This window comes from Centroberyx gerrardi, chromosome 13, assembly GCF_048128805.1.
Source record: "Centroberyx gerrardi isolate f3 chromosome 13, fCenGer3.hap1.cur.20231027, whole genome shotgun sequence".
In the NCBI taxonomy this organism is placed as follows: domain Eukaryota; kingdom Metazoa; phylum Chordata; class Actinopteri; order Beryciformes; family Berycidae; genus Centroberyx; species Centroberyx gerrardi.
This window is the reverse complement of record NC_136009.1, coordinates 12,511,535-12,538,733: the sequence shown is the minus strand read 5'-3', so window position 1 is coordinate 12,538,733 and position 27,199 is coordinate 12,511,535. Positions and strand designations below refer to the sequence as shown.

The 27,199-nt window shown below is 42.4% G+C and overlaps 3 protein-coding genes across 3 annotated transcripts; 1 reads left to right on the top strand and 2 right to left on the bottom strand.

Moving 5' to 3' along the window:
• Positions 1–503: 503 nt before the first annotated feature.
• Positions 504–17,540, bottom strand: LOC139909276 (regulator of nonsense transcripts 1). The gene is made up of 24 exons (XM_071896290.2): positions 17,244–17,540; positions 16,521–16,657; positions 15,463–15,552; positions 14,437–14,604; positions 12,934–13,114; positions 12,319–12,480; positions 11,776–11,863; positions 11,432–11,530; positions 11,074–11,182; positions 10,312–10,471; positions 9,655–9,773; positions 9,284–9,448; positions 8,733–8,847; positions 8,348–8,491; positions 6,583–6,796; positions 5,992–6,109; positions 5,451–5,607; positions 5,008–5,150; positions 3,589–3,763; positions 3,223–3,304; positions 2,681–2,842; positions 2,082–2,359; positions 1,432–1,554; positions 504–1,306 (listed from the first exon to the last, which is right to left on the bottom strand). Exons 1-23 carry the CDS (start codon positions 17,412–17,414, stop codon positions 1,435–1,437), a joined length of 3,357 nt encoding a protein of 1,118 aa, XP_071752391.1. The 5' UTR covers positions 17,415–17,540; the 3' UTR covers positions 504–1,306; positions 1,432–1,434.
• Positions 17,541–18,232: 692 nt separating this feature from the next.
• On the bottom strand, positions 18,233–21,975 carry pgpep1 (pyroglutamyl-peptidase I). The gene is made up of 5 exons (XM_071896330.2): positions 21,828–21,975; positions 21,163–21,215; positions 20,769–20,885; positions 20,374–20,606; positions 18,233–19,676 (listed from the first exon to the last, which is right to left on the bottom strand). The coding sequence occupies exons 1-5, from the start codon at positions 21,856–21,858 to the stop codon at positions 19,442–19,444; spliced, it is 669 nt and encodes a 222-aa protein (XP_071752431.2). The 5' UTR covers positions 21,859–21,975; the 3' UTR covers positions 18,233–19,441.
• Positions 21,976–25,145: 3,170 nt separating this feature from the next.
• On the top strand, positions 25,146–27,180 carry LOC139909275 (transcription factor JunD-like). The gene has a single exon (XM_071896289.2). The coding sequence runs from the start codon at positions 25,379–25,381 to the stop codon at positions 26,309–26,311; it is 933 nt and encodes a 310-aa protein (XP_071752390.1). The 5' UTR covers positions 25,146–25,378; the 3' UTR covers positions 26,312–27,180.
• The last annotated feature ends 19 nt before the right edge of the window (positions 27,181–27,199 follow it).

The following is a 27,199-nucleotide window of genomic DNA, read 5'->3' as shown; positions in this document are numbered from 1 at the left end:
TGCTTCACGTCACCATGCTCACCAGTGGCTTTAACTGAGATGAAAGAAATCTCATTAAATGTATGTTTATTAACCTAGGACTTTGGGGCAAGAGTCTTTGGGGAATACTGCCCTCTTGCTTTGGCTTATTTTATGCATGTAACTATATGCTCAAGAAGAGCCCAGTGTGCTAGCTAGCGTATACTCGGCGGCTTCAGGGTCGGTGGTGAATCTGGTATGAGGCTTTTCATATAATTTGGAAATTCAGGTCAAAAGCATCATAGCTTCATTCAATTATAAGATGGTAATGATGCTTGTCTTTCACTCTCCTTTTTGTACTACTCAAAGATACATTTGAAAGAACAAAAACAAAATTGTCTCACTAACTACTGATCTTTCAAGTCCATGCCTTCAGATCTGGAGACAAAAATGTTTTTCTTTAATATATATATTTTATAAGAGCTAATTCCACCACTTATTCTTTGTAGACCACCTTGATCACTAGCTTCCCATCATTCAGAACCTCAATGAAAACAGACTTTATTTAGAAAACTTTCCAACTCAAAGCTGAGAAAGAAAAGGTAATGATCCGTGGTTATTTATTCCCCAAACTTCATTTGAGCTGTTTGAGGCACAATACCACAACCATTTTTGAGTTCATCGGAACAGTGTTTTCACTCTCTTCTCTCTCAGACATGTTCAAATGCAGAGCATGAGCCTCGATTCAAACTTTGAGTTTAAAAAAGTTCCCATATCAGCTGACTGCTTCAGGAGTTGCGTCCCCTTTTGTTCCTCTCGATTCACGATAGACGTCCTCTTGAGTTAGCATGGAGGACATTTGTGTGAGACACCTCTTCTCCATCTCTCTCAGCTTTTGGAGCAAGCTCCCCAACCACACTACCTGGAGATCCCCAAGGGTTCAGGGGCGTAGGAGGAGAACATGACAGGGTCGCCCCCTTTCCCCCTCTAGAGTCTTTCTGACCTTCCACCCTCCTTGACCTATCGAAAGGTCTTGCCTCTCCAACCGCGCTGCTCCGACGAACAACAGCTTTCTCCTTCGCCATGTCTTCGTGTGTGAGCAGCAGCGCCTTCTCTCCTCCTCCAGTCTCCCGCTCTCTTGCTCTCTTCCTGTCCAGCCCTACTCCCATTTTGCTCTCACTCTTGTGATTGGTTGGTTTCTCTCGGTCTCTCTCCTGTTACTTTCACACAGTGGTGCTTCAGTTGTAGCAGTGGAAAACGGGTATCCATGTTTGTTCTTTTTTGTATTTACCCAGATTAAAATACCGATGAACTAAGCTCAACACAGGCTTAGCTCCTTTCCAGCAAACTGTAAAGTAAAGGAAAAAACAATTAACATCCACTGGTTTGAGAAAACATTCATTAATAATTTCAACATATTGTAAAATACATTTTAATGAGTGTCTAGTTTTTGTCCAGAGTGGAATCTCTTACAGTCTAGTACTGGGACAGTCCAGTCACACCACCGTGTTGGTACGCCCGCTCCCCCTGGTAGGTGGAGTCTTGGGACAGAGCCACATCAATCTGGGACTTGAACTCGTCACCTAGGTAACTGTCCTGTAAAGGGAAAAACAAATAAAAAGTGAAAGAAACCAGTCAGTCAGCAGTCATTCCTTCAATCCTTTCCAGGCAGAAAAGGAGTAAGTGGTTTTAGACAAAATGAAGAGGAAAGCTTGGATATGCCCTTGGAATATCTATGCTAGGTCAGGCGGATTGAAGACTCTAAATTGCCCGTAGGCGTGAGTGTGTTTGAGGTAGTTTATGATGTAGTATATGATGTACATGTATATGTAGTATGTATATGATGTAGTATGGTATATAGTGATATAGTATGCATATGGCATGTATATGATATGGTATGTAAAGCCCTTTGAGGCAATGCTTGTGGTAAAAGGCTATATAAATAAACTTGACTAGCAATATTGGCATTAGGTACGAATTGCAATGAACATGTTGACTGTAAACAGCTTGCCTCAAAGTGCACCTAGTTAGCACTTTATACTGTAAAATCTATTGAATACCAAATTGATGATTAAGATTTAAGATTTATTCACAACTGTTGAAACAACAACAGTCAAACAGACCTGTGAGAGTTCAGGCTGGGACAGCCCAGGTTGGCTCATCTGTGAGGGCTGGCTCATGGTAATGTAGCCCTGGGTAAGAGGCCCCTGGGAGAAGGGCTGGGAACCCAGGTCCTGGCTGGCCTGGCTGCCACTCATGTGGCCATGCTGTCCGCGGTCCGGTCCTCCATTCCCCCCGCTGTGGTTCCCCATGTTGGTGCGGTTTCTTTGACGGCCACCTCGAGCCCCACCGCCACCTCCTCCACCACTATTTGCTTTGCCTTTCATACCTCCACCACGACCTGAAGAAAAATAATGTCAGATGTCACATTTTACAATAACAGTGTTTTTTGAAAAGTGTTACAGCACTATAACCTGAAGAGCAACCAGGACTACACCGACTTTTTGAGAGTTTGGCCCATTGGTCACCTTATTCAATATTCAATATCTGACGAGAGGATTGGCACTAAAATCATCTCTGTGTCTCTGGTAGATAGTTGTGTCCGGTGTGCATGTTAACACTTATCTAACATGCAGTATGTTAAGTAATCGTAGGTAAAATCTTAAATTGCTCCATACAAACCCATAGCTCTTCCAAAAGTACAGCTTTATTTCTCTCTCACCTGCTGTGGGCCCGTTGACTTGTCCCAAGTACCCAGGTGGAGGCATAGGGGGCATCACAAGGTTGTAAGGGATGGGAATGTTCATGGAAGTCATGGGACTGGGGCCTGTACCAATCATACCTATCTGGTCGTGAGTCTGGAAGTACATGTTGGACGTACGCCCTGTTGTGCAAAGAAGCACAAGTTAAATTTATACCCTATTTAAGTATTTGGTTGTGTGCAGAACTAGTCTAGTGACAGATGACAGTAGGCTACATATAATTTTTTATGTTTTTATATTTCAGGGGTGTCAAACTCCCGTTCTCGAGGGCCAATGTCCTGCAGGTGTTTGATCCTCCCTGAGAGTTAATGAGCCACACCTGGTGAGACCAGGTCTGAGACCAGGTGTGGCTCATTAACTGCCGTTAATGAACACCTGCAGGACTGGAGTGTGACACCCTTGGTATATTTAGTAAGTTAGTATATTTAGTTTAGTATTTAGTAATTTAAGGGGAACTTTTTTAGTTAGGAGAACAACAAGGGTGTTGTGAAGTATTCCTCACCATTGCTGCTGCGGTCATAAACGGATCCAGGAATGAGGGCCTCCCTGGCATCATACATGGCGGTGCTCATGAATCGACCACCCTGCAAAACCATAAAACAGGTAGCGCTATTCCTTGTGTCTAGCAGGGTTTTTTTCAGAACATGGTTCAGCTCCAAGTCTTGCATGCACAAAGAGACAATATATATTTGTTATCCAAGACTTGTTTTCCTTAACTGGATCATTTTTCTATTGGGACACATGAGCCTAGATATCAGGATGTAAGACAAAATCTACTCAGGCTCCTGGGCTGAGAAGTTTAAAAAACCTTAATTTTAGTGATCCATATGTTCTATGTCTCTTACACACACACACTCTCTCCACTCACAGGGTTGATGGTGTTGACCAGCTTGCGAGGCTTGCTGAATTGCATGAGACTCTCCCTCAGGTTGTTCAGGGGGCCTTCCACCAGGACCTTCTGCTCCTTGTAGTAGTTCAAGAGGTGATTCCACAGGGGCTGCTTGGACAGGGCCTTGGGGTTGCCCACAATGATCACACCATACCTGCAGGACAGAAGCAGAACACAATTATTTTAAATGACGGGGAGGGAAAAGGAGTAATGATAATGAAGGATCTTCTACTACCCTAGAATAATCTGTACCTCAGAGACTGTAAGTTCTAGAGCAACCAAATTTGGTGGACAGCTTTCAAATCTGCCCCACTACTCGGGCAACAAAAATTACACAGATCGGTGGTGCTTTAAACCTGTAATAAGCGATTTCAGACCCTATAACCAATCCAGAAACTAACGTGTGCTATGTGGAGATTTCCGTGAGATGTAATGATATAAACAAATAGCCACACACGCAGCCCAGCTGTGTTGTTTTCACCTCTTTTCTAAAGCTTGTTGTCAGGTTCGGCCCGAGGTGTAGCTTTTCCTTTTTTTAAAACTAGCTTGTCTTATCCTGCGCTGTTTGAAAGCGGCGTTCTCCCCCTCTCATCCCTGAAAAAAATTCTGGTAATGGCGTAATCGATGAAGCAAGCGAGTAAACTCGTTCAACTAGTAAACTTGCTACCTACTTCTTCACTTGTCATTGTGGGACATGTAACCTTCAGCGGGAGAAAAATCTGGCAAAGCGAGACTGGTAACCAGCGATATTTCTCTGGATGTACGTTTATTTTAGCCATTAGCCTTTATGCACCGTTTGTCCTTAAGCGCTTCCGTCGCCCAGTAGTTTTGCTGTGTGTGTTTACAAAATGTGTTGCGGTTTCTGTCACCCTCTAGTGGTCGGAAAATCGCTTAGTGTAGCTTTAACAAGCAACTTTACGTTTTGCCCAATAACTCCTGGACCGAAAGGTCTAGAATCAAAACTTTTTCCCTCAGATTCCTTGGCTCAAACTGAATCCATTGCACATACTGGTTTTCATTTCCACCATGATAGTTTTTTTTTGCAAAAATAATTTTTCGCCATTTCTCCCGCAAAATTGATCCAATCTCAACAATCTGCACACAGCATATGGACTTCCTAGATTAAGCCTATTAGCCAGAGTTTTGAAAATCCAAACCATTTGGTCTTGGTGCACAAACAAAGTTGACGGCGAAGACACGCGGAAGTGAGGCATAATTGCTAAACGCTTGATGCTAGAGCAACCAAACTTCAAATATATAGTTGGGATGGACCCCACATTTATGTGTTTATGCGTTTGGAGCTCAGGTTTGTTATCCTGACTGTATTCACTTGTCTTCCTACTGTAAAAATGAAAGCAAATTGATCGGATGCTACTCTACTAATTCGTGTTGTTTTACCTGGCCCTGGTGAGTGCCACGTTGAGACGTCGGGGATCATTGAGGAAGCCGATGCCCTGGTGCTCATTGGCCCTGACACAGGACAGGATGATGAAGTCTTTCTCTCTGCCTTGGAAGGCATCTACACTGGCTATCTCCACCTCCTGCAGAAAGAGTGAGGAAAAATTAGTGAAAAAACTGATTCATCATTTTATAATAATTTTGTCTTGTCTCCTGCATAAAATATGGTACTGTTTAAGGTAAAGAAATTAGTAATTAATTAATAAGTAATGTATCCTCCCAGTCTACAGGATGTCATGCTGCAGGTTTTGGGGCCATTTGATTCTCCTCTTATTCTAAACTGGACACATTACTGGGTTTCGTAAGTTTCATTGGTTGTGCTACATTGTTCTTGTGACCAGTGCAATAAACCTTTACACTGCAAGGGATATTTGTCATTATACCTGGTAGAGCTTGGTATGTAGGGAGCCGCTGAACTGCATGTACTGGACCAGATAAGACCTCTGTCCTTCATAGGGGGTGATGATGCCAATCTGGTCAGGTTTTGCTCCAGCCTTCAGCAACCTGGTGGTGATTTTCTCCACATTGGCTGCCTCAGTCCTGGATACACACAAGTAGGGGGATTACATTACAGAGAACATATTCTAAAATATTTTTGATATTAACTAGACATTTCACACAAACTGACAATGCTTGTCTGAAATTATGTACACAAACTGATGCAATATCTCTTAAAACTTGAAGGCCCTGTGTTTGTGAACACCTGAGACACTGTAAAACTGCACTGTGTAGTTAATGACTATTGGTTGAAGTGATTTAGGAAAATGTAGAAAATCCTAGAAAACTGATCAACTTGTCCTCTTAAAATGAAAATGTCAAATATCAAAAAAGAAAAACAAGCTATTTTTATATATATGTTTATCTTGCTCCTTTTATATTAAATGATTAAAAAAAAGTCAGCATAATGATCAAAGAAGTTGAAACCTGTTGAGATAGGAGGTTCCAGAGCTAGCAATTTCCTCCTGGCCTTGGGTGACGTAAAAGAACATAGGCTTGTCAGGCTGGGGCCACTGGAAATCAAAGCCTTTTTTCACCCGGTCCGCTGTGGGAGGAGGAAAAAAATAGATATAACTCAGAATAACTGATGTAGAACAAAGTACACCAACTGTTTGATGTGGAAGACCATGGGCTTGTGATGCTCATGGCGCTAGTTGTCAAAGTCTCTCTTTACAGGATCAGCTGGAAGAAGCGACAGCAGCCAAGGTCTGTTCTGTTTTTGTCCCCCACAATGAAATCGGGGAAGGGACTACGGATTGGCCCCAGTCCATCTGTCCGTCCGTCATGCATAATATCTCGGATGCCACTGATTGGATTTTGAAACTTTGGGGAATGGGGAGAGCAGCCAAGAAAGTCTAAGTGGGCAGTATAACATGACTTCTGAGCATTTTACTGTATGCTGAAGCCTGGGCAATAGTTTAGAGGGCAGTTTCAACAGCTTTTACTCGTGCTGAAAAGGCGATGCCACGATTGAGCATCCTCACATTAGATTTCATACCAAGTTTCTTTCTGTCTCACCAGCAGTGACTCCATTCTGCAGGGAGCCCTCGTAGAAGATGTTGGAAGGGAAGGCGCTGAGGGCCGGGTGCATACGGTACTGGACCTGCAAACGGATGGGCCGGATCCCCAAAACCACCAGACGCTCAAACAGGGACTGGGACAGACCTGCCTTGGCTGCCTTCTTACACATCACCACAGGACCCAGCTGGCAGTGGTCACCCACCAGGATCAACTGTGGGGAAAACAGATGATTACTGAGTTAGAATACAAGCGATATCAAGAAGGAAGAATGAGGTGTGGACACTGGATAGTTGAGTTATGACAGCAGTTTTTTAACCATCTGGTCATTTTGTTCTTACAAAGTCAGTAAAACTAGCTACTGTGCACACAGCATACTCCCACTTCTGTGGCAACACTGTCCACCCCGTGTACTTTCCTCTGACAACACAGACACAGCCCTGCATCATTCCTCTCAAAATTCAATTTTGCCTCACTTATAGGCGATAAAACGAGACTTCAGCATTTTGTACTATGGCAGCACTTGGTTGTACTGTCAATACTTTATTATGTACACGAAGAATCCTCAGAAAAAGAAAGCACTATAACCATGTAGAGGAAAGTTATATATAATTTTGTCTACTCTTTTAACTTTTAAAATTGCTGTGATTTGATATATTGTTTTTGAAATGGATCCCCTTACTGAGCAAAAGTCATTCTCAGTATCAAAAACCATCAAATTGCATGATGACGTACTTTACAAATAACAAAGATTTCATTCTGTCAAGGACTGACAATGTGTTAGTGAACTACACTGAGCATAATTCATGGAATCCAACACACAGCACATGGTCAGACAGCTGGTGCTCGATTCGTGTTGCATCTGTGCCAACACAATCTGAATAGAGGCAAAATTTGAACATAGCCTACACAGTGTCATATAAGGTAACCTATTTGTAATTAGCTGTCTATTTGCTGAGATTTTCTCAGATGGGAGTATAATAGTCAGCTAATTCCAGCCAGCCTCATTAGCTTATATTTAATAGAGTAACAGACTTTAGTGGCTGAACAAAGATAGGATACTCGCTAAATTAAATGTCAAGAAAAATGCAGCCACTGTACAGCCTACTTATATAGATATACACAAATAACTGAACAAAAGGCACTTGAGCTGCTTATGTCTCAACATGATAACCATGATACATCAAACATAATGAGTTATGCTAATGAATTAATTAAAGTAATTAATGTAATAATTGGTAAATATTTCTGTCAACATACTTGTCATGGGTGATATTAATATGAACTCCGTTTCTCAAAGCATTAAGGAGTTATAATAGTTAAAAGAAAATCAGCTTTTCCTCATTAATATGCAAATGTATGCAGGAAGGTGCTCTCATCAGATCATGTAGTCTAGGTGGGCCTAGGTACTCAATTCTGGTCCTCGAGGTTCCTCCCTGATAGTTAGTGAGACACACCTGGCGTCAGGTAGATACAGACCAGGTGTGGGTCATTAAGCACCAGGGAGAAACAAAAACCTGCGGGACACTGGACCTTGGTGCAAGTATGAAGTTTCTTGAGTTATTGTGTTCACAAGAATGTGTCTATACACAGACACCACCATGATGACATAATGTCCCGCATACCATGTACCATTGTGGCGGGAAGAAGCATTAAGCCCATTACTAAAGGAAACACTAATAGCACTAATAAATAAAACGCAAATATTACTCATTGTTCCTTATCAGAATGTATTCTTACAAATGGGGCATTGCTGTGCCCATACCTGCTTGGCCCCCAGGACGACGGGCACCATGCATTCTGGTTCGGTGGCCTGGGTGCTCTCATCAATCAGGATGGAGCGGAACTGCATCTTGGCCAGGCGAGGATCCCCAGCCCCGACGCAGGTACAGCAGATCACATCGGCATTCTGGGAAGAGAGGAGAGATGTGTTTGTGTACAGTGAAGAATCACATTTTTTACTTAACTTATATCTTTCAACATAAAAGTTTTATAGAATCATCACTATCAGACAGTGGACCTGAACAGATTAGCACAAATATCATTAGGCCCTTAACAATAACCACTCTACAATTTTGTGCTTAAGTACTGTCACAAACAGGTAACTTTTAGTAGGACTTGGAGGTCAGTAACAGAGATACCCTTCATACCATAAGCAGCTCCCTCTCAGCAGTGCGTTTCAAAGCCCTGTAGCGCTTCTCGTCTGAGGAGGATAGCTCTCCGGTCTCATCCTTTAGCTGTTGGAGCTTCTGTAGTTCTGGCATACTGCAGCATAAATTATTTCAACACAGTCTGAGATCAGTGCCATGCTGGTGGGCAAAGACTTGAATCTGTAACAGGTTGTACTACTGAGGGGTCTGGAATCATTTTATGCCACCATTGATTACATTGGCACTTCCTGGAATTCCAATATTAATCAAAACTCTAGCCAATGCCACTCTCACAGGAATCAGTAGGAAATATATGTTGCCTGGCAAACAAGTTTTTCTAGACACTGCTGGTGGAGACTGGAGAGGAGGATAAAATGCATGTTGACATCTGATGCAAGCTGTGGAGCAGAAGTAGAACTGACAAATAACAAAATACTTCTTCTAGCTACTTATAAAAGAGAAGGAAACATAAGTAACCAGACATCAAAAAAAGGCCTCATGAAAATAACTTTTAAAATTGTTTTATTGAGCCACAGCCAGTCATGTGTTACCTGTCCATGTTGCGGGTCTGGTTGTGCAGAGCCAGGAAGGAGACGGGTGAGTCGATGGCCTCCCTGCTCTTGGCACACAGCCTCACCACCTTCAGCCCCGTCTGGTGGATCTTCTCAGTCAGCTGGTCAACCGCAATGTTACTGGGAGCGCACACCAGCACTGGCCTGGAGGGACACAAGTTATTGCAGCACCTTAGTGACTATAACACATTTTTATTTAACTGCAGAGTAAACGCAAGTAATTACTCACATTCAAATCAAATCCCAATGCTTATTGTCATAGCATGCTCATGCAATCTATTTCTAGCACTAGCCCATGCATTCAAAATACAAACTAAAATAGAGGAGAAACAGTTGTGTATCCATCTTACCCATTTCCCTGTCGAGCCAGGTGGTACACTATGGTCGCGGAGGTGACCGTCTTCCCCGTGCCAGGAGGACCCTGGATCAGACTGAGGGGGCGCTGCAACACGGTCTTCACAGCATACACCTGCATTACAACAAACCACAATCATGTGAGCCCTTGGAGGACAGGACCTAATGAGAGTCATATGTGTAAGAAGCAAAGCACTTGGGTTACCTGTATAAAATTGTTATTCAATTATTATTTATCAGAAGCATTTCACACACCCCTGCTGTTTTGGTTTGTTTGTTTCTTTTGAGAAGACATGGTTTTTAAAAACCCTTGTATTTTTTATCTCACCTGTGCCAATTTGCTGTTTTTTTTTCTCCACAATGTTTTTTATCATTGTATTTTGTCCCTGTTTTCTTTGTGAGGACAGGCAGGCCCCAGTTTCATGTTTCAGATCCAGTTTCAAATTCTGTATCTTCACCACTAACTATGAGTTGACGAGAAACCGCTTTTTACAACTAGCACCTCGCCTTTGTTATTTATGCTGCATCTCCAATAGTAGTGTTATTTGTAGATTGTAATTTAGAGATGACCGTATGTAGAATTTCCTGATGTTAAACTGCAAAAATGCCTCACCGACAACATTTTAGTTTTCATTATCTTTTCTCCATCTCACCTGGGAGTGGTTGAGATCAGGCAGGCCTTGGGCAGTGAAGCGTTTCGGCAGCTGGCACTTGATGACCACATCCTCCACCTCATGGCCCAGCAGTTTGTGGTAGATGTAACCAGACACAGAGGTCTCATCCACAGCAAATGTCTTCAGGGCGCTCTGCATCCTGGATGATGGAGACAGAAGTACTGAATAAAGACCCATCCTTCAGTGGAAATCTTAAAACCTAAACTGCGTAAAATTGTCCCAAAGATGAAGAGTTACGCTGACATCATTAATTGATCTATTTACTTTAAGGATTAGTTTCATTATCTACAATGTAATGTATTTAAAAACATAAACAGATGAAAGTATTTCACTGCACACTGAAAAGCTTCAGACACCAGGCTTCATCAGGTTCACTAGTCGTGGTGAAACACAAATTGCTTCAATGCAGCCGTTCACTGAATATGTATAGATTATTAAATATATTTCAACATGAAATAGGTCTGAAGCCTTTCAGTATGCAGTACAGTACTATGATGTGGGTGTTGACTTTTGTTCCTGCTCTGACCAACTGACTGAGAAGAGTGCTAACGTGCACAGGACAAACTACGGCATTGAGATCATCTCTTCATACATGAAAAAATATGTTCTTATTCAAAAGATACGTTTATTTATATAGCCCTTTATCACATAGCCAAAGATGAAAGCTTGTTTTTTGCTGAAACATTAATGTGGTTGACATCACAGCAAGAGACAAAAGTGTGTGCCTGTTCTTTTGAATACCTGTCAAAGGAAGTGGACTTCCACACAAAGTCGACCTGGAAGTTGTGTGGGATCTCCACTGGAGCCCCGGCACTGCTCCTCAGCTCTATGGCGATCTCGTCACCATAGTCTGGTACAGCCAAGTTAAGGAGGATGCAGAACCCTACAGCATACAGTTCTTCTCTCACATGTTGTAACTGTTACGACAGTGCGCTTGGTCTACTTTATTCAACTGTGATTTGAAGTAAAATATTTAAGTGAACCGCAAGTTACTAAGTTAAATGCAAATGTGTCAAAAGTGATATATGTGTGAATCACAGAACTATACAGCCTCTGTTAGCAACAGTTAGTCTCCTGTAAGTAACAGTGATAAGGATACTGTCGGGCACTTTGATGACATGTCCAATGCCTTTCCACAGAGGGGCCAGGTCTCCTTTGTACCTCAGGCAGATTTCATCTCCCTGCATCAGCCGCATATCTAGAGGAGAGCAGAGGATAAGCCGGACATAAAAACAAACCACAGAAGCAATAACTAAGTGAAAGCCATACATATATATGTATGCATGTAAAATATATAACAAAATTTGAATGTTTTTTGACTTCAGTTACATCTGCATGCTCTGATAAGAATGCAAAGATGTCGAAATGAAATGACAAGGATCACTCATAGACAAACCATGATGATGACAATGACGATGAAGATGAAGAAAAACAACGAATTACCACCTGAGTCCGTCTTGGGAAGGGTGAAATAAGCAATCCGCTTTTTATTCAGCCCCAAGTCCCACCTGACTGTTATGTTGTCTTGAGTCTGTTGAGACGAAATTAAAAAAATATATTGAATGTTTAAAACTAGCAGAAATCAGCAGTTTTCATGTTGTCAAAATCACTGGACAACAAACAATCTCAGAGTATACAGTTCATGTATCCATTAATTTTCAAAACTTCCAAATGCAACACAAAACATAGGCATACATAGGTTAAATAGCTTCACTTTCTTTACTATAAAGAAAAAAAAGCCTGAAATTCAATCACGAATGAGTCCTTAAATGATTCCATCCTGTATATCTCAACTTTTTGAACCATGAACCACCCTTCTCAAATGGTTCAAAAAGGAGAGTAGGAGGTGAATAATGTGAATAAATGTCTTCTCTCAAATGTTTGCTTAAAGCAAGGAGGCTGCATGCCATAATGTTTTTTAATAATGTGATAATGCCATCCCCTTTCATCCTAATTCAAAGCACACCCTGCTCAGTTGTACAGGACCTGGGACTCTTTGAGTTTCTTATCGTAGTCAGCCTCCAGCTTGACCAGCGGGCCGAAGATGTTCTGGTACTGGTAGGCATCCTCGTAGCGGAGCAGGACGTGCTGAGGCTCCTCATCCACACCAGGCTTCTCCAGGTCTTCCAAGGTCGCTGTAGGGTTTTCCTGCCAAGAAGAGGATGAACACACACACAAAAGATCACACATGAGGAGTAACAGAGTAACATAGGGATAGAAAGGCAAAACACAGTTGTATTACTGTTTCCTCTCAGGCTCAAGTCACATCAATTCCAACTGGCATGGATACAACTGAGTACATATAAAAGAAATGATGACACTGAAAACAACTGCGGGGTATACATGAGTACAGAAACAGGCGTGAGATGGGCAGGCTTACAGAAATAAAGAAATGGAAAGAAGCAGTAGGCAGATGAGGTTATTGAGGAAAATGTTGAGGCAATTTTTGGTGGAAATCTTTACGTCACACACCCCACTGTACAAATATGGCTGGCTAACTTAATAGATTAATGATCTCAAAAGCTCAAATTCTAGTTTCACCAGATATCAATAACTTCTATGACGGGGCTCTGTGTGCGAAGACAGCTGAGATAGTAGTACCTTCCAGAGTTCCTCCAGCTTGTTGATTTGCTGGGCGGTGATCTGGCGCGCCCTGAGCTGCTCCTGCTCCGAGGGGATCTTCACCAGCCAGGACAGGAAGCAGCGGTCCTGGATGAGAGGCTGCCACTGGGAGCTGTCCCAGTTGATATCCTTCAGGCTGCTCTGGCTGGCACATGGCTGCCTGTGTCACCACCAAAACAAACATGTCAATTGCCATTTGTCATTTTTTAAGATACACTACTGATTGCTGATGGGAGAAATTCTCTTTGCACTCGCCCCCATCGACAGGCAGGTCAGAGCGCATGGTCAGCTACAAAACAGCGCCCCCTGGTGCTGCTGGGAAAACTCACTGTCCGGCTCAGGGACACTTCAGCAGAATGGATGTTTGCTGTCAAGGGGGCTTGAACCTGGGTCCTCTGTCTCCCTACTCACTACACCACCCTGCTGCCCTAAAGGAAAATATACCTGTGGATACTCTTACACTGTTATACATCATCAATCTGTGATGTTCAATACATCCCATATGTATTTTGTGATGCAGTGCTGGAATTTACTTTTTTGGTGAACCAACTTTTGTCCAATCTGCCTCATCTACATCTGCACCAGCTAGGGATTTTTTCTGCTGTCTAACTCCATTGTAGCTGCACTGGAAATGTTTTGACATTTCACACCATCTATGTTTGGCCTGTTATCCACAGGAATAAGAAAAAACATCACCAACCAACAACATGGAAAAGGTACACCGCCAATAGCTGTTGGATTTTTCCTTAATAAAAACTGACTAGCTAACAAGGTTTTTTTATTAGTGTGTCTTGTCATTATACTAATAACATTTGGATAATAGCGGCAATCAAAGATGACAAATGATGCATCCCAATACCAGCTTGTTATGCCTGCATATTTTCCACCTTGACAAACACAGTAATACACACAAGCTCTATGTTTAGATATGAGGTTGCTGTCATGGCAACTTGACTTTAAGAACAAAAAGCAATTTAAGTGGTGCCGGACAGTGCACCAATATTATTGGCTTATACTGGCTTTTAAGAGATATACGGGCATTGGAATATAATACCTAAAATAAATAAAGCACAAAACTTGATATTTTGGCACAATTTCAGATTTACAATGTGAGGAAGAATGTGAAAGACTGCAGTGTCTGTTTTATGAGTTTTATGTGCACTAAAGATTTATGGTAAAATTAATATGACATTAATATGACATCTTTTGCACCTAATATAGCACGGCGCAGGCTATTATAGTGGCCAGAGTTTCCATTTCATGTGCCTGAGTAGGCAAAACCCGGGCAAAACGTAGATCCAACTTCAATCAGTGTAGAGTTTTATTATTCCATTACAGAATGTAAAGTAACAATTTCATTTTGCAAGCCTGCTAATTGTCACATTTAAATAGTCTAATTCACACAGTTTCAAACACAGTTTTCTCACCTGCACTACATGGATCAAGATTGGCTGATTCTACGCACATGATTTTTGACCTTACCTGCACAGCAACACAACCACTGAGTCAGCCTTGGCGGGGATGAAGCCCAGCAGGAAGACGTTGCGACAGCCGCAGTTGTAGCACTCCAGCACCGTCTCCCCCAGTGGGCCGTCTTTATGCAGGGTCACCTCCTTGGACTTGGCTCTCACCAGGTGGTTTACAATGTGGCTGAAAGAGAAGACAATGGAAAATGCTCTTTATGGGCCAGATGGAGGTCCACAAAAGACTAGTGTCCTGTATACAGTGAGGGTGTATACAATAAGACCCCCCTTACACTTGGCATTGACATGTCTTGGGCATTCATGTTTTATTCAGATTCGAATGGAGCTTAACTGCATCAACTGTGCTGGCTTATTTTTTGCTGTTTGTCCTTTTCTTTGGGAAAAAGATTCAGACTTGCAGAACAACAATAACATATGTGTGTGTTTACACTCTCTTGCTTTCCAATAACAGCGTTCAAATACAGAGGACCAGGTGATGCCTGTGGTATGATAATTGGAAAACACAAGTTTAGTTTTGAAATAAAAGAAATGTTACAAGCACCATTCCAACCTCTTTAGTGCTTCTGAGATTATGAGAGAAAGTATTATAGGGTAATAGCAATAAGAGTTTTTGCGACTACTAATTTTTAATTGAAATGCAAATGATTTATATTATGAACACAAGATGAATGTTAACACAAGGCATTAAGGGGTCATAACTATGTTTACACCACTAGCAACTGTGTTACTATGTGATTATCGACTTGAGCAAGCTGACTGCAATCTGTAGCACCAGACGTACTAAAGCAATAGGTGGGACATGCAGCATCACTAGTACACAACACTACTGATGGCAATGCTGCCCAAGTTCAGCTACAGTAATAGCCAACTTTACCACGCTATCACATGAGGAAACCAGGTGACTGCAGGAAATGAGTGGATATCTGGCCAATGTTTTCTGGTTTTATTGACCTTCTCCCAGTTCATTTAGCTAAGTACAACATGAGGAGGGTCAATAGAAAGCTGATTGGTCACTGAAACTTACCTGCCGGACGTATTTCCACGGCCATTGCAAAACCACTTTTTGCTAGTGTTGCAGTAGACCACACAAGCTGGATCATGAATCCCACAGTAGCTAAAGAAGAGAAAGGAGAATCATCATTTAAAAAACGAAAGGCATCAGAGAATGATGAATGCTCCACTTGATCAATAATATGCATATTTAATGATGTGCCCCGTAATCTGTCAGACAGCGCCCGGCTAGCTGCTTGACTGACTAGCCAAAATCTTGATGCCTCAATTATTTATTGCCGATGACTGCCAAAGTTCCCTACTGGTCATTTGTTTCCCAAAGATAAAAATATTGGTACGCAGTGGGTGGCACAATTAGAGAGAAGGATGAGGCCATCACGCTCTGTCCTACAAACTTTCTGCAACTGGCATCAAAACACCTGGATTTGCTACTGATTTGATGTTGAAAGAAAGAGCGGTAAGTCACAAACTCAAAGGTAAGTGACACTGATGCAAAGTACCTTGGTTAGCCAACTTATCTAGTTAGACAAATGAGCATGTTTGAGAAGCCAGACATCCTCCACTGGACTCCTTTGGCACAGCCAACCTGATGACTAACAGCTGACAGCCAGCTTGTTAGATGGGCAGCATTGCACCTTACTTGCACTGTTGTGTGCAAGTAAGGTTAAGATTGAGATGGAGGAAGAGATCTCTGTGTCGATTACCCTTGGGTTGTACTTCTATTTGTCATGGCATTTGACATGTTGCATTTAAAATATTTTGCAATTTTCACAGTAGGTCCTTTTTTCCCCACGATAGAATTTACTTTTGAACTTATGGTACTGCGAAATTTAGATAGTTCGGCTTCCGACATGATGTCCAACAAAAGACGCCTTGTAGTAAGCATGTGGACAGGGAGCATAGCACTAAAGCAGTTAAAACAAATTAGATGAACCATCAAAAAGTGAAAAAGACACTCCTTGAGTTAAAAATCCATAGTAAGCTTTTCCTGACTGAAATAAAATCGCTGCAATGGATCGTTTCCCACTCTGATGACAACCACAGCACCTGTCGCACAGTCTCTTTCTTTACCTGCAGGCATGCACAGGGAGATCCTTGGTATAGTAAGTGTCCTCCTCATCTTCCTCAAAGTTCAACTCCGCCAGCAGCTGACTGGCTTTAATCACAGGGTCGTCTCCATTCTGTAACACCCCATCAGGGCCATTAACCTGAAGAGACAGTTGTGCTGAATCAACAAAGATGCACTGCAATCTAATGTCAACTCTATGGGGGTGGACTAACACTGAGGGATCACAGCTAATCAGCTGCAGGTGCACAAATTAGAAAGCCAACCAGCTAAAGAAAGACAGATATGGCTTTGTGTTACACTTGCTATCTAGCCTGCTGGCTGTCATGTCAATAGACAACTTGCTGACATCAAAATCACACTACCTTATTGCATCTACTGGCCTTGTCTGAACTGTGTATTTATTGCTGTCAGTGATGGGTGTTGTATGGGGGACTATAAATAACTGAATTGTGTCTGTGTATCTGGCCACAGACAAATTCCTGGCAACCTGGGTTGGTATGGCAATAAACTACTGAATCTTGATATGCTAGCTGTGAGAGCATGCTAACTGTATGAGCTAGTTAGCAAGTATGCTAACCAATTAGCAGGATAGCTGCATGGTAACAGATGAAACGCATCATGCTAGCCAGAGTTAGCCGCCAGCGATGTTGTTAGCTAATTCAGGTTTTGTCAACACAGTAAAAGATCTATTTTGGCACCGAATTGCCACGCACAAGCACACGAACCTGGTTGTCTAGCTGACTCTGGGTTTGGCCTTGGGTCTGGGTCTGGCTCGGCAGTGTAAAATCGGTGAAGTCGTACTCGGAGCCCTGGGTGTCCGCTCCCAGCAGCTCGGCTTCCTCGGTGTCCAGGAACGTTAGAGTCTGCGAGCTCGGCCCGTACGCCTCAACACTCATGTTTTTATTTTCCACAAAAGCGACGGCACTTAACGGTATTTTAACCCGTTTCGGACGATTCTTCCTCAAACTGTTGCTATTCCGGAAAAAACTGAACCATTGAGAAAGTGAATTAATTAGGAATTGACAAACACTGGTGGAGGGAGAGAGAGAGAGAGCCTCGACTCCCACTCGAACTGATGACGTAACACGTTGCTGTAGAGCCCATTTAGAGGAGGGTCCGTGACGTTTACACACAGTAATCATTTTAACAATTAAAAAACTTATGAAAGATATATAGAGTACTCATTCACAAGGTAGCAAAAAGCTAAGAATGACACAGTAGAATAATAAAATATATAGAAATGCCTGATATTAGTCTTACTCAGTTTTCTAATCTACAGGTTTCTAGCGTAAGCAAGCAAGTAGACTTTGTAAAATGTGTCTACTTTGTGTACAGTTGACCCTTATGACAAAATAACTATAGTAATCATATAATAAACTTTAGAGGGATGCAATACAAATATCACACTAAAACTTTAAAATGGCATGCAGCTACTATAGATCAAAAGCTATACCATAGAAAACCATACAGTAATAGCATAAACTCACTATAAATACATATAGGAATATTATTGAGATTTTTCACCTAGGGAATATTAACTGTTCTTGTATATTTTTAAGTGCGGACGATAAAAAGCAAGCAAATGCTGCTGCAATTGCATTTGTGCAAATAGCAATTACAAGTATGTCATCTGACTGTGGATTTTAGACTGAGGACAAACAGAAATAAGCCAATTTAAGGTGTTTTAATCACACATAGCTTTAAACTTGCTTTGACTTGCAAACTTGCGCTACATACACGAGACAGACATGAGGAATGTCATATTTCCATCAAATAACAAATACTGATTGCATGTGCAGTACATTCCCTGAGATAAACACATGATTATAAGTGTGGACTTTTCAAATAGTTTAGATTCCAGTCATTTCAAATTCATCACATTTCTCTGGAGCACACACAAAGAACACTAGGGGGTGGCAGGATAATAACAACACAATAATAACCAACAGGAACTGAGAGACTGGAGAGAAGAGATAGGAAATCACACAAGGAACTAGTTGAAATAGTGAAAAACCACACACACAGCTGGCATGGGGAAGGATGTGGCTTAAAAAGCCTATACAGCAAATTGAGTGTAACCGTATACAACTTATAGTTACAGCTACAACGTACTAAGTTAGTATAGTCACATAAGTGCCCCTTTGAAATGGTGCAATGTTCATATGGCCATAAATCTTCATGTGTTGTCAGTAAAGGCCTATTTTCCATTTTCAGTCTCATGGAATATAGTATATTCACAGATACCTACTGCATGTGCACGCACACACACACATGCACACACACACACACACACACACACACACACACAATACTGCCTATCAGTGGCTTTTATCTGACCAGATCTAGAGTAAATGGATGCTGAAGAGCCTCTGGCTTACACAGTGGGAATCAAACCGTTAACTCTAGCACCATTATCAACCACACAGGAATTTAAGATTAAGTGCTGTACAATATCAGTCCAATCTGCGATCAGGGCGTCATGTCTACAGCAGACTGGTGTGCAACCTTTAACATTTTTGACAAATTACAAATATTTTAATTGCCGCTGGAATAATTGTTAAAGGAACCCAATTCAGGCGCATTCCTGTTCTAGATAATGTGTGTATTTCAAATGTGCAAAGCGGAGTTCCTCAAATGAATGCCATTACTTTCCATGGACATGGAGTTGATCAGTTAGATTGTCCTCAGGGTTTGTAAGGGGCAGATGGAAAGTTCCTTGAGTTATCATCACTTACACTGCAAGTCACAGGTTCTTAAAATTCTTAAGCCACAGACCTGAACGGAAATGTATTTGCCTTGGGACCCACGTTCATTAAAACATTACTTCTGTTTTCATGTGGGCCAGTAGTCCATTTTGGTCAATTTGGTCTATTGGTCTACGCGAGTGACCCACAGTTTAAGAAACCAGGCTGTGAGTCTATCATTAGTGGGTGTGCTGGTGTTGATGCTGATGCTGATGGTGGTGATGGCAGTGTTTGTGGTGTTTGTGCTGCTCCTCAGCACGATCCAACAGCTCCAACATCTCCTGCACCAGGACCTGAAGTGCTCTCCCCAGGTCCTGGCTGCTGTAAGGCTTCCCCAGCGGAGGCACATGGACGAAGGCACACCGGCCCTGCCCCAGGTACAGAGACGTGTAGTAGGTGTAGTCACATAGATACCTGGGAAGAGGGCAAGGGATGGATGTTACGTTAGGTAAAGATTGTTTTTATGGTATTTTTACTTTATGAAATAGAGTAGTGAGAAAGTAGTGAGAGAGAGAGGGGGAAAACATGTGACAAAGGTTGTGAGCCAGCATTGCAAACATACAGTAGGTGCCCCAGGCTGTTGACTTTTCAAGGTGTGTTAAATAATTAAACAATCTTAATTAGCATGCAGACATTTACAGTTGTTCAGAGTGAAAGTGAAGTGTCCCATTTCATGAAATGGCTTTTCTAGTAGTAAGTGTAGTCACAAATACAGTATATGTAAGGGGCAGATGTTGACAGAAAAACTCATACAACTGTTTGTATCTTGATGCCCAAAAAGATGCTCCTTCCCAATGTTTCTTTATTGGTGGTGCTAAACCAAAAACATCTAATTTGTTATGTTTTTTATTATAATTCATAATAATGAACGATAATTATAATAGCCAAGCAAAAAATACACAGCAAATTACTATATTTTCTGATCTTATTTATCACATTTCCCCACTATATTTTCTAATATAATAGAAATCTGAAAACAAGGAAAGAAAAAACAATTCTGTTACAATATGCGCTTTGAGTTCAATAATTCCCTCAAAAATGTAAAAAGTGTGTATGTGTGTGCGCATGTGCGTGTTTGCCTAGATGTGTGCATAACCGTAACATTACTGACCTTCCCGCATCCTTAGATACGGACACAGTCACTCCGAGCCCAGAGTCATTGACCTTCTTGCAGACAGTATCCATGTCCAGGACTGAGTGTATGCAGTCTGGGCCGTTCTCCATGCAGCACTGGGAGGCTGGGCAGAAGCTGCAGTTGTCCAGGCGTCTGTAGCCCTCATTGTGGCCACACTGCTCCAGAGTGACTGTGGTGGCTAACCCAGAAACACCGACATGGACCACCAACTGTTGACCGGACCACAAGAGGCAGAGGAGACGTGTGGAGGTGGCAGAGGTTAGTCAGGGCATTTTCTGTTTTCTGGATGGTTGATTGATTCACTGATTGATTGATGACTGATTTTAGCAGCATTTCATATATTATGCAACATTTTATATTTCCTTGAATACCTGTGGCTGGTGCTGTTTCCATAGTGAAGGCAGGAGGCTCTGAACAGCCTGGTATTCAACAGGCACCTCACACACATGAAGGTCTACAGCCTCACCCAGACCCAGTCGCTCCAGTTCCTGTTGGCACAGCAACAGGAATTGCATGAAGAGCAACACGCATAACTGAACACGATTAAAGCCTTATTGTAACTTTTGAGCAACACATAATGGGGAGAACACAATATAAGCATAAAAGTAATAATACTTTCACAATGGATACAACATGCCGAGTGCAGAGATCCACCTCAAATGCATTGGTTTATTGCCTGATTGACAAATTCAGGCAATAAAACCAAGTGAAAACAAAACCAAGGGAAAACCCTTGTTAAATATGGACAAATCAATCACTGATTACCTGTACTGCCACCCAGCTGGAGTTCACTGTGTGCTCTCCAAACGGCTCAAACCCTGCAGAGAAAAGAATGCCACAAACTAATCAACCATCAGCCTTGGAACAATGATAAACAGTGGAGCAAGATAATAGAAAGACAGCGAGGATGCTTATCTGTTTTGTGCAGAACTGATAAGAGTGAATGTGTAATAAGACTCTTGATTCAAAGTCTAAAGGTGGGCAAGTTAAACATTAATTGTACTAGTCAAGCCCTTCACTGCACTGCAGCACAACGTTGTGATTTTCAGTGGCAAAGAATTAATCCTCTGTTGCATTTGATAACAACATTGAGCAATTGTATGTTTCAAAAGAACAACTGAAATTCAGTCATTCAGTCTCCTCCTGATTCAGATCTTTCTTTATCTTTATCTAAGCCAGCAGACAAAACCAACAAAATCACACTATGCATTATTGTCTTCATTATATGATAACCTTTTTGAAAGCACCAGTGCAAGCATTGTTATTACACATTTATAATACAATTAGCTAAATAATATTATGGTAGCTGTCTCTGTCATAGAGACAAGTGGAAACCTCACTGTACTGTATCAACACTGTAATGAACATAAACACATCTTTAAAGACAGAGCTGACTGCCTCCAGTCCCCCGACCCAATTAAATCACTCACCTGTTACTATCACTTTCTTCTTATTGGCCATTATCCGTGGTTGATTTAATAGGAATTCTCAAAAATCTATTCTGTGGGTATCATATCCCCCCTGAAAGAGAATCCCGGGATTGTCTACACTCGCTTCTCTCTTCCTCTGGTTCACTGCTGGAGGAAATAAAACGCGCAACAAACCCAGATGGATTATACTGCCACCTGCTGTACGGGCATGCATCCATCCACACAGCATATAATGCACTTGATCTCTCACATGTTCATGCATGACCACCAGGAAAAAAAATAAAAAATAATTTCAACATGTGTATCTCTTCACCCTGCTACACTAGATAGTTTTCCAATTGGCTGAGTAACTGGTTTGGCAGACAGGGAGGGATGAAATTGACCTGATCTTTTTATCCAAGTGTATTAATACGATAGATTAAAGCCCCATGTGTGCTAAATGGGAAACCAAGCATCTGCACCAATCAAAGGGCACTGATAGACTAAAGGTTAAATAAGCGGTCGGGGAAAGGAATGAAAACTAGGCTGCTCACCCCTCCCTCAACAAGTATAGGAGCCCCGGAGTAAACATTTAACCCCCAGCTGCCCCGGTGGAGCTGCTCACTGACACAACAGTAGAAGACTGTGGTTGCACTGGGCAGCTCCAAGGTGTGAATGTGTGTAACTGGGTGTGACACAGGGTGTTGCTGAAAAAGAACACGCTCAGCCTCAATCCTCCCCGGAGAAATAAAGTTAAAGGACACTTCCCCTGGCTGAGGGGGGGAGGGAGATATTTGGTCTTACACAATCTCTATTACACAAATTTAGACTAAAAACCCACTTCTCAGTTGGAACACTGACTGTTTTCATGAAGGCAGAGCTAATCTGATATCTTCATACAGCATAACAGCTTATTTTTTTCCTGTCGGTGCACTCGGCGGTCCACACCCCTGGGCTGTGAAATGACTCACACATTCTGGACACTGCACCCTGAGAGTGTGGCTCTAAATTGGCTGTGCTAATAAAAGTATGGGTGGAGAATTTTTTTTTATTTTCTTGGAAGAATATTAAACGGTGAATATCTCAAATAGAATCATCCCTTTTCTTATTCATGTGAGTGCTTCTGTGGTACAAAATCAACACCTCTTTTCTACCTCTGGACTTGTCCACCACACACACACACACACACACACACGCACACAAACCTCCGCTGCTTCTTGTCGCCCCCATTGACCACCCACACAACCTGCACTGCAGCTCCTAACAAGCCTCCCCTCCCCACCCTCAACCCATTCACCTTCCTCTCTGTCTCGCCTGCGTCACTCGCTATGTCAGCGTTGCCATGGAAACTAATGATGCCCTCTCTGCTCCCGTGGTGCTGATGCAGACGGTCTGCTGACGTCCTCACTTTCTATGGGTGGAATAACAATATTCCAGTTTCCACCACACGGCCACAGTGCTAACCAGGGCTTACTCCTTATTTATGTCTCTCAATATCCACCCAAAACATTTCTCTCCTTTTTCACATCTTGTTCCCAAAAGAGATGATTTCCTAACTGGTCTGTTGTTTAAAAAAATTGTATAGTGCTTCTGATTTCATGTTGTCAATATACCAAGTTGGCCCTGGCAAGCCGCATTCGGCCCTGCTGTGGAAAAGCAGGTATAAGCTGCTTCATCTACCTGCCAACCTGCTGTGATTGGCTATTCATAGAAACAGCAAGAGGCCATTAAAAAAGGAAGAGAATAGCCTGGAACCATTATTTGCCATATGTAGTTCACACTGTACGCTTTACTGGTGAAGGCTGAGACAAATCCATATAGAAGTCCCCCCTTGTGGAGAATAGATTCTATTCTATTCTATTCTATTCTATTCCACTGGATGTTTCAAAAGTCGCTATACATATATATATGTATACATCATTAGTACTCACTGTATTATTAAATATTTTTCTTGGATCCTAGTACTCCTATTGTTTACAGACTGTTGAATGTTGAATTATTTTGTTAAATTGACTAAATAAGTTAAAAATTATACAGGTTTGTTTCTCATTATTATTATTATTATTATTATTGATAAACACTGTATACCTACTTTTGAAACACACTGATAAACAGGCTGTGGGCGGCTGAACATCCACCAGCCAAAGCCATTAAAGCCATGAAACATAGCCTGTTTGTACTTCAGCATCCACTGATGGACATGCCCATGCATTAACTGTTCCATGTACAAAGTTGAGTCAGAGAAAAATACATGGTTTCCTCATTCCCCTTTCAGTGTTTCCTTCCCTTTTCCAGTTCATACATGATTTCTTCCCCAAAACCACTTTCAGACCTTCCAGCACCCCATCTCAACTCTCAGTTCAGCTGCTTATGAGGAGTGAATGTACCCATTCAGAAGGCAGAATGCCATTCAGAATGAGCCTTGATGAGCTGCAGCGTAACAAGTGGTGTCACCATGTTTGTTGCTATGTTGCTGATTAATAGCAAATTAAATAGATTAGTAGAGACATGCTCAGACCACACATTACTGCCTGCATACCAAACCAAACCAAATGAGAGTTCTATTCTATTCTGTTTTATTCTATTCTATTCTGTTCTGTTCTGTTCTGTTCTGTTCTGTTCTGTTCTGTTCTGTTCTATTCTATTCTATTTAGGTTTGAGAATTTCAATATTCCTATATAGAATCTAGGTCACCCAAATCCATGGAGCACTCAAGATTACACTGATTCTATTTCCTCCCTGTCTATTTTAGGATTTCTATTCTGTAGAGGTTTGTGGATTCTTACGTAGGATCAAATCTTTCACATTCTGTGGTGCTGCCAACGTTCAGCCACCACACTTCAAATGGATTGTCCTGTATTGTAAATGTTTGAGGATTTCTATGTAGAATCTAGGCAATTCCATTCTACGAAACTGTCAAGAGTCAGCTGGTACACTTCTATTCTATTCTATTGTATTGTATTCTATTTTTTCTATTCTATTCTATTCTATTCTTAGTCCAAAGTTCTTCTTCAGACTGGCCTAGCCTAAGTTGAAGAAGTCTTTCTGTAGGGCCTGTTCTTCCATTCTTCCTTTCCTTAGCCTTCGCCTCTACACCTTCCCCGCCCAGTCTCTGCTCTCTTTTGGCGACCCTGAGCTTTTTTATGCTATGACATCAAACCACAATGCATTGCACTGTTTGTAGTTTACCTAAAGTCTCCATGGCAATAAAGACCGACTCGGCCCCTTATTTAAATTAAACCGGAAACCAACGTCATTTTGGGCCAATCTCCGCGCTCTGGAGTGACATAATGGAATTTTTAGGGCTAGAAAGCGAGCGGAGGGCTGGCGCTGCGCATAGCAGTCGTGCCATCGGGAAAAGGCAATATCATCTGAACAGGAAAGACAGACCGTAGCCTTCAGGCAAAAACAACTCAAGTGACCGACTGATACAGCTTGATATACAAAACAGTGGGATAAGGAAGCGGGATCACATGAAATTAGGATCACCTGATTTCCTCTGCTTGGATGTAACTGTTGAGTAATCTTTGTTCATGCGTAACGCTCAACATTCCCTCATGTGAGGGTGTAGAATGGAAACAGCCCTCTACCCAGGCACCGCGGTCAATACTCCGAGGGTCTCGAGCATCTATTCCCACAGCAGCATGATGAAGAAGGAAATTAATCTGAACCTGGACGACCAGAACTCCGAGCTCAAATCAAACCCGCTCCGGGACACGGACGGCCTCCTCAACTCCCCGGACTTGGGACTTTTGAAGCTGGCCTCTCCGGACCTTGAACGCCTTATCATTCAGTCCAACGGTCTGGTCACCACCGCCAACCCGACTTCCCAGTTCCTCTACCCGAAGTCGGCCAGCGACGAGCAGGAGTTCGCGGAAGGTTTCGTCAAGGCGCTGGAGGATCTGCACAAGCAGAACCAGCTGAGCGAGGCGGCGTGCGTCTCGGTGGACAGACTGGAGCTCCTGGGATCCAACGCGGTCGGGTCTGCCGGGCTTCAGACATCCGACCTCCCCGTTTACACGACTTTGAACGGCTATGCCGCCAGTCCGCTGGGAACCACCACCATCAACTACTCCACGGACACCATCCCGTTCCCGCCGCCTCCGTCTCATCTGCCCAGCGCGCAGCAACAGGCGGCCGCTGCGGCGGCTCTGTCACGACTCCAGACTGCCGGTGGGGTGAAGGACGAACCCCAGACAGTACCAGACATGCAGAGCTTCGGAGACAGTCCTCCGCTGTCTCCCATTGACATGGACAACCAGGAGCGCATCAAGGCGGAGCGGAAAAAGCTGCGCAACAGAATAGCCGCCTCCAAATGCCGCAAGAGAAAACTGGAGAGGATTTCTCGTCTGGAGGACAAGGTCAAGACCCTGAAAACGCAGAATACCGAGCTGGCATCCACGGCCAGTGTGCTCAGGGAGCAAGTGGCCCAGCTCAAGCAGAAGGTGATGAACCATGTCAGCAATGGATGCCAGCTTCTACCAAACCAAGTCCAGGCTTATTAGCGAGGCAGTGGAGGGAAATTCCATTATTGGTACTCTACATGGATCTCTTTTGTAACTGTAAGCTACATGCTCTGAGGATATAGGCCTGTAATTTGAAGCAGATTTGGAACATTTGCCTTTTCTAATGTAAAAAGGAATAGCCCTTTGTCCTTAAATGTATGAGAATTAATGTGAGGCCATTGTAAATGCACCCTCCAGGTAAAGGCCGCAACTGCCCGAGAAACACAGAGACACTTTATTTGCATTTTACTGTGTAGGAAGGAATAGGCCTTGGTGATAGTTCCAAGTCAACTGGAAAGTCACAGGTAAACCAGAGGCAGGTGTATAGGCTGCAGCCTCTTGTTTCATGGAAATCTGGCTACAAACCATTGTTATGCAGCAAACAGACTCATTTTGCTGCCCTCATTTGGGAAACCATGTAGCAACTGAGCTATCCAGTGGACTGGAATAGGATAGCATTACCTGTGTGTAAGCTGGACAATCTCAACAGAGTGCAACATAACACCAGGGTGTCAAAGAGTGCTGTCATCCACTGTGTAATATAATGCCTTACTTGTTTACAAGCACTTACCAATGACAAATGTATATTTTATTTACTGAAACATAATGTGTCTTATTTTACATAATGGTCTTAATTCTTGTTGTTCCTCCTCTTTTTGCAGAAATGAACAGTGCATGTCTTGTAGCTTCTTTGTGTACAGTAACCAATTGTATTTTCATTATAGTGGCTGTTGTGTATTTCTTCTGTGTACATTTTCAGTCACAACCCATCCATGAATGTATGTGTACGTGCTGAGAAGCCCCATGTAGCCATGTGTAATGGACTTTCACGTCTCAAAGACATTTATTAAATTCACTACATTACTACAGCTGATGTGTGTCGTCTGT

Excerpts from the sequence above, each read along its gene's own strand:
- LOC139909276 (XM_071896290.2), bottom strand. The coding sequence starts at position 17,414 with ATGAGTGTTGAGGCGTACGGGCCGAGCTCGCAGACTCTAACGTTCCTG. Across the intron at positions 12,481-12,933 it reads AGCTGGAGGAACTCTGGAAG|GAAAACCCTACAGCGACCTT; the intron begins GTACTACTATCT and ends TCTTCTTGGCAG. Across the intron at positions 5,608-5,991 it reads GGAACCTCCTATCTCAACAG|GACTGAGGCAGCCAATGTGG; the intron begins GTTTCAACTTCT and ends GTGTGTATCCAG.
- pgpep1 (XM_071896330.2), bottom strand. The coding sequence starts at position 21,858 with ATGGCCAATAAGAAGAAAGTGATAGTAACAG. Across the intron at positions 20,607-20,768 it reads GGAAACAGCACCAGCCACAG|TTGGTGGTCCATGTCGGTGT; the intron begins GTATTCAAGGAA and ends TCCGGTCAACAG. Across the intron at positions 19,677-20,373 it reads GTATCTAAGGATGCGGGAAG|GTATCTATGTGACTACACCT; the intron begins GTCAGTAATGTT and ends CCCTCTTCCCAG.
- LOC139909275 (XM_071896289.2), top strand. The coding sequence starts at position 25,379 with ATGGAAACAGCCCTCTACCCAGGCACCGCGGTCAATACTCCGAGGGTC.